Below are 10662 nucleotides of genomic sequence, written 5' to 3' on the forward strand. Positions count from 1 at the left end.
GATCAGTAAACACAGCACTTAACCTGATTTTTTTCAGATTAATTTTTCCATGAGACAGATTAGCTTATAATAATAATAGTAGAATAACTGCCCTGTACCATGTGTAGAAATTTGATGAAAGCAAGCTGACAGTACATCCGCTAGAAAATGGGTAGTAGTAAGGAACTTTCTACCCTGCATCCCACATAAACGCCCAGCTGTCCTTAAAGTGAAACTACTTGGGTCCATCCTGAAGAAACTGCACCCCTAACATTAGGTTAAGTAAATTATTGAGTTGGAAAGATTGCAGATAATTTTGCTAATAAAGTATCTTTCTGTTAGAACATTTTTAATCGTATATGATTTTTCATACATTTTGAAGAACTACAGTTACTGACTCCTAGCTTTAAAGATCCTGAAAAATACAGAGGTTCATAGGAGTCAGTACTTAATGAGACAATTCAGCCATCAGCAGAGAAGCTTATGACTGGCAAATCCATGTAAGGAGGGCAATGATGCCTTTAAATCACCCCCTTGCTTAAATCTATAAAGCCTTCCATTAGGGTACATTTTAATCTGGTAGAATTGTTTTAGGAGTGAGGTTATTTATAGAGTCTTGTTTATTCTTATGAGGCTCTATAGGATTTCTAATTGAATATTTTCCTCTTTTCCCTGTTACATCAATTTTTATTAAACTAAGAGACGAGGATGGTTAGTTCTTTATCAAACATAGGGCAATCAAGCTTATTTTAGCCCTCTGTAAGCGTGTGATTCAGAGAGAATCTTTGGGGAACAAATCATAGGTGGATACAATCACAGCCTCAGAGCTCAATGTTCTGACAGAGGAATGGAAGAGAACGCCACACCCACCTCCTTATCTTCATCCCACTGTTCCCATTATGTCGAATGCAGAGTGAGCTATATTGATCAACCTGAAAGATAAGGGCTAAATGATGATTCTCAGTATAGTCTAGGATTTTGAACTTTAGAGTACAGGCAGTGCCCAAGTTACAAACATCCGACTTTTGTACAACTCACACTTAGGAATGGAGGCTTCTACAGTAAATCCTCAAATTATAAATATCTGACAGACATAGGACTCGTACTTACAGATATAGACTCTTACAGGTAATACATACCTGTACCTCTTCCACTTTACATACAAATTCAACTTAAGAACAAACCAGCCCTGGCCAAAAAATGGAAAAAAAAAAAAGTTGAATAGCAATAGGCTTATCACAGGTTTTGATATAACTTTTTTTTTTTTTATGAGACAGTCTCACTTGGTCACCCTCAGTAGAGTGCCATGGCCTCTTAGCTCATAGCAACTTCAGACTCTGGCGCTCAAGTGATCCTCTTGCCTTAGCCTTCCAAGTAGCTGGGACTACAGGCGCCCACCACAGCACCCAGCTATTATTTTTTGTTTAGCAGGCCCAGGCTGGATTTGAACCCACCAGCCCTGGAGCATGTGGCCGGTACCCTAACCACTGAGCTACTGGTGCCCCCATAATTTAACATTTTAAGCTTTCAGTGACAAATGAGGTGGGGTCAAACTGTGTCTGTTTGGGGCCAAGAAATGTGGTACAGTGGAAAGAAATTTCAAGGTTCAAAATTCAGTTCTCCCACTCACTAGCTTTGTGACTTGAACAAGTTACCTTAACTTTTCTGAGCCTATGTTCCTCATCTGCGAAACAGAGTTAATAGCTATTTCACAGGAGCAATATCATGGTCATCATGATAAAGTAGCTAATGTGTCTGTGCTTGCCACAGCAGGTGGCGTGTGGTGGTTAAGCATTTGAAAGTATTGATTGCCTGTAATCTCAGCACTCTGGGAGACCAAGGCTGGTTCATTGCTTGAGTTCAGGAGTTCGAGACCAGCCTGAGCAAGAGCAAGACCCCCAGCTCGGCACCTGTGGCTCAAGTGGCTAAGGCACCAGCCACGTACACCAAAGGTGGCGGGTTTGAATCCAGCCCGGGCCCACCAAGCAACAATGACAGCTGCAACCAAAAAATAGCTGGGCATTGTGGTGGGCGCCTGTGGTCCCAGCTACTTGGGAGGCTGAAGCAAGAGAATCACTTGAAGCCCAAGAGCCCAAGAGTTGCTGTGAGCTGTGATGCCACAGCACTCTACCTAGGGCGATACAGTGAGACTCTGTCTCAAAAAAAAAAAAAAAAAAGAGCAAGACCCCATCTCTAAAAAATAGCCGGGTGTTGTGGCAGATGCCTGTACTCCCAGCTACTTGGGAGGCTGAAGCAAGAGAATCACTTGAATCCAAGAGTTTGAGGTTGCTGTGAGCTATGACTCCACAGCCTCAACCCCAGGGCAACTGAGTGAAACTCTGTCTAGAAAAAAGAAAGTATTGCTTGTTTGGTAGCAGTACTCCAGACCTGAAGTTACATAGAAACAAGACATGGTTTTCAGTATAATGGGATTATTCAAGCAGTTGTTCCTGGTAAAGTAGCCGAGCAGAAAGATGCACTTGATTGTATCTCTCATGGGAAGATACCAGTGTGGCTGTCTTGACAATCCCTACTTTTGTGCCAGAATTACTCTCGCGAGAGGGGAAACTAAACACTATCTCATTTCTCCCTGTAATCTCCCTATAATCTAAAGAAAGAAACTGAGGCAAATTAATGTAGCCAGGGAGTTTAGTTGGGCCAAGGTTGAGGACTGCAGTCATGGAAACATTCCAGGGTGTTTTGAGAGGTGCTCTGGAGAAGTGCTTTGGAGAACAAGAGAGGCATAATTTTTAAAGAAAAAAGGCCAAATCAGGAGAGGCAGACATTGCAAAAGTTGTTTTTCAGGAATGCTCACTGGTTTACAGAAATAACATTGATTAGTAATTGTCCACTTGTGGAACTATAGGGTGTGAGTTATGGCGTCAAAAAGATGACATTTGCAAGATGTAAAGGGTGGTGCCCAGAGATGATGGGCAAAGGAGAAAGTTAGGCCAGGTTTAGTGAAAGGAACAGCGATCTGCCTTGGGCATCTAGAGACCCCTTACCCTAGTGCAGGGTGAGGGCTGTGGTGAGTTAGGGTGCTTTGGAATGAACTTCAGGGGTGGGGCTACCTAGCCTTGGGGGAGGAGGCACGGAGAGATTGCGTAACTTAACAAGCAGCTTCCGGGTGATTACTTTGCTCCCGGGGAGGGGGAGGTGACACATTCCAGTGCCTCCCTGGCCCTGATAATTTAAAGGGGGTTTGCATTCCTCAGATTAGAAGTTTCTTTCCTTTCTCCCCCAAGGACAAGAGCACTTAAGTGATGACAGACAAGGTTCAAACCCAAGTCCGACTGTCTTCAAGCTGTCACCTTCTACTCCATCACACTCCCTCCACTGTTACAAAAAAAGTCTCAAGCCTTTATCCAAAAAACACCAACTGGAGGAGCCATCTTGAAAGGAGTGCTCCAAGATAGGGGAAGGAGCTTTAGCAGAAGTCAGTGAAGTTTAGCTCATGTCGGGAACAACGGGCCAAATCCCAAATTCTTCTTTTGAATTAGCAACCATTGTTTGGGCAGTTTGGATTTATCAGGATCAGAGAGGAACAGCTCCTGGAGACTCCAGTCAGCACGTTAGCCCGTTTAGTCCTTCGGGCTTTGATACCAGCTCTGGGATTCTTAACCCAGATGCAGGGATTTGCAATCAGGATCTTTGACTCTGCCTCTGCCACTGAGACAGCAGAATGTGTCTGGAAAGAGAAGTCCTTTGCCTTAGGATTGTTTAATGTTCCCACCAGTGTGTTGTCTGCAGTTGTAATACTTTCCAGCCTGTGGCGCTGGAAACCATAGACAACTACTAGCCTTTAACCTGTCTGAACCCCTCCCCTCTAGGGGGTGAGGATTAGGTGATGGGAAAGCAGTTTGAGCAAAGTAACAGCACTAAATTAATATTAAGTATAGACCGGGCACGGTGGTGTAGGGATCACGGCAAAACCTGCCTTTTTGCCTTAATCAAGGTTCACTGAAAGATCAACTCACAATTATGGTAGATTAATAAGAGAAAGGTTTATTTCCAAATACCATGTGCATGGGGGGGAACCACAAGAATGATTACCCAAAGTCCCAATGCTGGTCAGAGACATCTATAGATGCCTTTTGGAAGGAGGGGGAGATGTGGAAAGTATAGGTACAGTAAGTGGTTGCTGCTGGGGGGGCGGGGGAATGTATAGATAGGTGAAAACAGATTGATTTGCAGATTAATCTGAAAGACAGGTATTCTGCCTCAAATGACCTGGAGGCCAGGTCTATTAGCATGTAGTAAGAAAGTCAGCAGCCCCTTTTGATCCCCAATCAGGTTACTCAGATTTTATATAGATAGAGGAAAGGCCTCTTCCCATGCTTTCTGATCATACATGGCCTTTCATTCAAAATATTCTTTATACCAAGGAGTCATATTTTGTGGTGAAATTTCCTTAGCTCCTTGAGTGGCTCGTGCTTGTAATCCTAGCACTCTGAGAGGCCGAGGTGGTTGGATTGCTTGAGCTTAAGAGTTTAAGACCAGCCTGAGCAAGAGTGAGTACCCATCTCTAAAAAGAGCCACGCATGGTGGTGGCACCTTTAGTAGCAGCTACTCAGGAGGCTGAGGCAAGAGGATCACTTGAGCCCAGGAGTATGAGGTTGCTGTGAGGCCACAGCAGTATACCCGGGGCAGCAGAGTGAGACTCTGTCTCAAATACATGCATAAATATTAAGTAAAATGCTATTATTAGTTATTAATATGGTAATTTGGAGTGGAGAGATTATAGACTGCCTAATGTATTTCATCATAAGAGGAGAAGGCTCAAGAACTAAGTAGGTGCAGAAACAGATTTGGGGGGAGAAAACCTCTCAGTAAAGAAAGTGATGATGTTAGGTTCTTGTTGGGAAGGATCTGATGCCAGCTAATTTCTCTTTTACTTTCTTGATAAAACTGAAGGATTGAGAATTTGATGAAAAAACAATCCTTTTAAAGACCCCAGGAAATGGATTTGTTTGTTTCAATCTGCTGCTAAAATTTAGAGCTTCTGGATTGTATCTTAATGCAGCAGCATTATAGAGGATGAAGAACCCTCTGCTTTCTGACTCAAGTTCATTTTATTGAGGGCATATATTTGGGATCCTTCTTGTATTTGATTTCTCGTTCCTTCCATTTAAATTATCACTGTAGACAAATAAGAGGGCTTATCAAAAGTATCAAAAGATTGTATCCATTGAAATCCACTCCTTCTAAATTATCAAGAATAAGGGGTAGCACAGAGCTGTTGTTAGCAGCAGTCTTGAGCCGTCTCAGAGCTGGACTCATCATTCTTCAGGGATGTAACTTTCATGTGAGATTTAACAGATTCTTAGGGAATGTTAACTATGAGCTGTCAATCTCTGCCACAAGACAGTCCTTAGACAAAGGACTGAACCTAGTGGAGCATGAAATAATTTTAAAATAAAGTAGAAGTAAAATGTGATTTTTTTTTTCACTGAATGTTAAGAGCTTAGGAACAAAAAGCTGGAGAGGCATTTTAGCTACATAGAATCCTGAAGGGATTTGTGAGAGTTGCTCTGGGGAGTGATTCATCCAATTAAAACATCCCTGATCTACAAATGAAGAATTACTGAGTTTACATTGCTTTAAATGGTACTTAGTTTGGCCAGGCCTAGTGGCTCACACTTGTAATCCTAGCACTCTGGGAGGCCAAGGTGGGTGGATTGTTTGAGCTCAGGAGTTGGAGACCAGCTGAGCAAGAGTGAGACCCCGTATCTACTAAAAATAGAAAAATTAGCTGAGTGTTGTGGCAGGCGCCTGTAGTCCAAGCTGCTCAGGAGGCTGAGGCAAGAGGATCACTCAAGCCCAACAGTTTAAAGTTGTTGTAAGCTATGACACCATGGCACTCTATCCAGGGTGACAGCTTAAGACTCTAACTTCAAAAAAAAGAAAGAAAAGAAATGATACCTCTAGAAAGCTAGGAGATTAGTAATTACATTCTACTCTATATGTTTATTCTAAAAAATATGTGATGTCATAAATAGTAAATCAAAGCGTGTATCTCCATAAAGTCTGAATTTCACAAATACTGCATTTCTTTTTTTTTTTGAGACAGAGTCTCACTTTGTCACCCTTGGTAGAGTACCGTGGCATAGCTCACAGCAACCTCAAATTCTTGGGCTCAAGCCATCCTCTCATCTCAACCTCCCAAGTAGCTTGGACTACAGGCGCCCCGCACCACATCCACCTATTTTTAGAGACGGTGTCTCACTCTTGTTCAGGCTGGTCTTGAACCTGTGAGCTCAGGGCAATCCACCCGCCTTGGCCTCCTAGAATGCTAGGATTACAGGTTGAGCCACCACACCCAGCAACAAATGTTCATTTAATACCAGCCATCCAAAGTTACCAAATACAATACTATCATTTTCTAATCAAGGCAAAAAATCCCAACAAATAACCAGCCTCTAAAACGAGAATGTAGGGTGATGCCTGTGGCTCAGTGAGTAGGGCACCGGCCCCATTTACCGAGGGTGGTGGGTTCAAACCTGGCCCCGGCCAAACTGCAACAAAAAAATAGCCGGCTGTTGTGGAGGGTGCCTGTAGTCCCAGCTACTCGGTAAGCTGAGGCAAGAGAATTGCCTAAGCCCAAGAGCTGGATGTTGCTGCGACCTGTGATGCCATGGCACTGTACTGAGGGCAACAAAGTAAAACTCTGTCTCTAAAAATAAAATTAAAATTAAAAATAAATAAATAGGCTCTCTGGTCCTCCCATTCGTCACATAGCCACTTCTAGTGCAGCACCAGCCGCATCCTCAAGGCAGTGAAAGTGAAGGTCGGAATAAACAGCTTTGGTCGTATTGGGTGCCTGGTCACCAGGGCTGCTTTTAACTCTGGCAAAGTGGATTTTGTCACCATCAATGACCCCTTCATTGACCTCAATTACATGGTCTACATGTTCCAGTATGATTCCACCCATGGCAAATTCCATGGCACAGTCAAGGCTGAGAAGGGGAAGCTTGTCATCAATGGAAATCCCATAACCATCTTCCAGGAGCGAGATCCCACCAAAATCAAATGGGGTGAGGCAGGTGCTGAGTATGTTGTGGAGTCCACTGGCATCTTCACCACCATGGAAGGCTGGGGCTCACCTACAGGGGGATGCCAAAAGGGTCATCATCTCTGCCCCTTCTGCTGATGCCCCATGTTTGCGATGGGTGTGAACCACGAGAAGTACGAAAAAAGCCTCAGCATTGTCAGCAATGGCTCCTGCACCACCAACTGCTTAGCCCCCTGGTAAGGTCATCCATGACAACTTCGGCATTGTGGACAGACTCATGACCATAGTCCATGCCATCACTGCCACCCAGAAGAGTGGGTGGGAAGTTGTGGAGTGATGGTCGCAGGGCTCTCCTGAACATTATCCCTGCCTCAACTGGTGCAGCCAAGGCTGTGGGCAAGGTCATCCCTGAGCTGCATGGGAAGCTCACTGGTATGGCCTTCCATGTCCCCATTGTCAATGTGTCAGTCGTGGATCTCACCTGCCATCTGGAGAAGGCTGCCAAATACGATGATATCAAGAAGGTGGTGAAGCAGGGAGGGCCCCCTCAAGGGCATCCTAGGTTACACCGAGCACCATGTCGTCTCCTCTGACTTCAACAGTGACACCCATTCTTCCACCTTCGATGCTGGGGCTGGCATTGCCCTCAGTGACCACATTGTCAAACTCATTGCCTGGTATGATAATGAATTTGGCTACAGCAACAGGGTGGTGGATCTTAAGGCCCACATGGCCTCCAAGGAGTAAGAACCCCCAGACCACAAGACCCAGCCAGAGCACAAGAGGAAGAGAAAGGCCCTTAGCTGCTGAGGTGCCCCTGCCTACTCAGTCCCCCACCTCACTGAAAATCTCCCCTCAACACAGTTTCTACCCCAGACCCCCTAAAGAACAGGAGGGGCCTAGGGAGCCCCACCTTGTCATGTAACATCAATAAAGTTCCCTGAATTCAGCCAAACATAAATAAATAAAAGGAGAATGTAATTTGCTAATCCATAAATTATTTTCATTGTTATCTGATATAACAATAATTATTAATAACTTCACCAAAGTTTGGCCTCAGCCAATCTTATATTTTATATAGAAATTATATAAAAACCAAACTGAAATTATTCCAGAAAATATTTCAAAATAACGTGCTGTTAACATCCCAAATGTTCTATTTATAGTCAAAGAAATACAATAAAGCACAGATCCATTATAATATTAATAGCTATAAATTTAAAAGTGCTTTTTTTTATTAGGTTGTTTACTATGGCTGATCCAACCAACACAAACGTCAATGAACATTTCCCCAGCGTGGCTTTAGAAAACAGCAGGAAGTCTGCAGAATTCGAGAGAAGCCCAGGCGCAGCTGATTTCTCAACGAACGGTAATGATTCCGATAAGAGTGTCGATTATAGCAGATCTCAGTGTTCCTGCAGGAGCTTAAGTTCTCACCGTGATTATTCAGAAGACTTTATCTCAGATTGTTCAGAAATAGCCATTAGTAGAAATTATTTAAAGCAGCCTGTGGCAAAAGAAAAGGAGAAGAAAAAGCATGTTTCTAAAGTCTCCCAGCCTAAAGGTAAGAAGCAAAATTTTCCAACCAAGACTGAATTTCTGGTTATAATGACATTATTTTTTAATATACTAGTATTGGAAGGGGTGCTTATTCATCTTACTGTTTTCCACATTGTAAATATATATTATAGATGAACTTTTATAGAAGGAATTAAGATAGAGAAGTTCAGATGGTCACAAAATAACAGAAAGGTTTACATGTAGAGCCTAGTCCTTGCACAGCTTACCCTACTGGAGCCTACCAGTGAGGTGAGTTCCATTTTTAGTTAACAGGTGGCCTTGTTACAGAGTACCACAATACTTCGATTTCACTGGCTTCTTGCCTTTCATCTCAGCTGAAGAATCACAGTTTGAATCACCAATGAAATGTACATACCTGTTTCAACACCCCAAGAGGATGGTCTCCGAGTCTGGTGAGGCATATTAGCAAAAACAGTCTTTTGAAACAGAGAGGGTTCAAAAGGCTGTTGATAATGTCATTTCCTTGTGGATTTTACAAGTACCAACTCCATAAACTCCTAACCATCCAAATTGGAATGAGTTAGTGATATTTTTGATCCTCTTTCTCCCTGCCCTCTACCCAAACTGCAATTATTTCCTCTCATTGTAGGCAGTCTTGAGCTTTTAGTATTTGTTATATAGAAATAACTAGAACCCTTTTCTACTTTGACTAGCAGAGCACCCTCAAATCAACAGGTGGAATATAATTAAGGGCCTCCTATATATGGGACACATTTACCACTCTCATGCTTACTCACCATCTTTCACCCCCAGTCTGCTATTGGCTGGCGTGTCCAGGACCCTCTGTGCCATCTTGGGAACATCTACAGTATTTGTTCTTCCTGGCTACAGAGCAGAGATTCTTTTTTTTTTCTTTTTTTTGGTTTGAAACCGTCTTTGTCAACATAACAACCTGTTACGTTATAGCTCACAGCAACCTTAAACTCTTGGGTTCCAGTGATCCTCTAGTCTCAGGTCCTAAGTAGCTGGGACTATAGGTGCCCATGACAACACCTGGCTGGTTTTTCTGTTTTTAATAGAGATGGGGTCTCATTCTTCCTCAGGCTGGTCTTGAACTCCTGAGCTCAAGTAATCCTATTCACCTTGGCCTCCCAGAGTCCTAGAATTATAGGTGTGAACCAATGTGCCCAGCCTCAGAGCAGAGATTCTTCTTTTAAGACATGGAATGAACTCCATGGAATTCTATGCGTTTTTTGTGTCTATGTGTGTTTATAAGCTTTTCTAGGAGGAAGGACCCATACCTTTTACTAGATTCTTAAAAGGTGAAAAGTCCTTTTTCTAAAGAGGTGAGTAAAAGGTTATGGAATCCTACACCCACTGGCAAGGCCCAGGGCAGAAGATGAAAAGACCAGTTCCTTCCCTCATGATGGGACTTCTACAAAAGAATACTGTTGGTAGCATTGGAAGACATTATCACAACAAAACATTGTGATTAGGCCCCACAAATACACAATCCCTAAATCACATTTGAACTTTATAAATCTGTGAATACCCAATATTTTTCATATCTTTGGCATCAAAATTGATTTGATAACAAAAACCTGATTTGAACAGACATGAAACTGATCTTTATTTATTTTACTTAGTATAAAGTCATATATTTTACTACAAAAATACTGTTTTGCTAAAGCATGGGAAAACTATAGAAAATACCACATACACACCCACCTAAAAAATAAAACCCCCCAAATTCTGAAACAGTCTGGCTCTGAAGAGTTTATGTAAGGGACATTAAATTTTATGTTGATTTCTGTTGATTCTAAGCTTTTATGGGCCTGTGAGAGGTGGTTAGCTTTTATAAGCTAACAAATTGCATTTTTGAGTTCTAAGTGCCTCATAATTTAGTTTTTTTAAATCGATTCCTCCAGCTTGGCACCTGTAACTCAGTGGTTAAGGTGCCAGCCACATACACCAGGGCTGGTGGGTTTGAACCTGGCCAGGGCCTGCTAAACAACAATGACAGTAACCAAAAAAAAAAAAAAAAAAAAAGTGGCTGGGCGTTGTGGTGGGCACCTGTAGTCCCACCTACTCGGCTACTCGGCAGACTGAGGCAAGAGGATCACTTAACTCCAAGAATTAAGGTTGCTGTG

The 10662-nt window shown here is 42.8% G+C and overlaps 1 protein-coding gene and 1 pseudogene across 1 annotated transcript in view; both read left to right on the top strand.

Moving 5' to 3' along the window:
• The first annotated feature begins 6765 nt into the window (after window positions 1–6765).
• On the top strand, window positions 6766–7936 carry LOC111728715 (annotated as a pseudogene).
• Window positions 7937–8242: 306 nt separating this feature from the next.
• The window catches only part of LCA5L (LCA5L, lebercilin like), a 26872-nt gene continuing 24452 nt past the window's right edge, over window positions 8243–10662 (top strand). The window contains exon 1 of the mRNA XM_003800648.1: window positions 8243–8555. Within this exon, the coding sequence (XP_003800696.1) occupies window positions 8243–8555 (313 nt within the window). The remainder of the gene's footprint in view (window positions 8556–10662) is intronic.

The sequence above is a fragment of the Otolemur garnettii genome, unplaced genomic scaffold, assembly GCF_000181295.1.
Source record: "Otolemur garnettii isolate 467f Iridium unplaced genomic scaffold, OtoGar3 scaffold00180, whole genome shotgun sequence".
Classification (NCBI taxonomy): domain Eukaryota; kingdom Metazoa; phylum Chordata; class Mammalia; order Primates; family Galagidae; genus Otolemur; species Otolemur garnettii.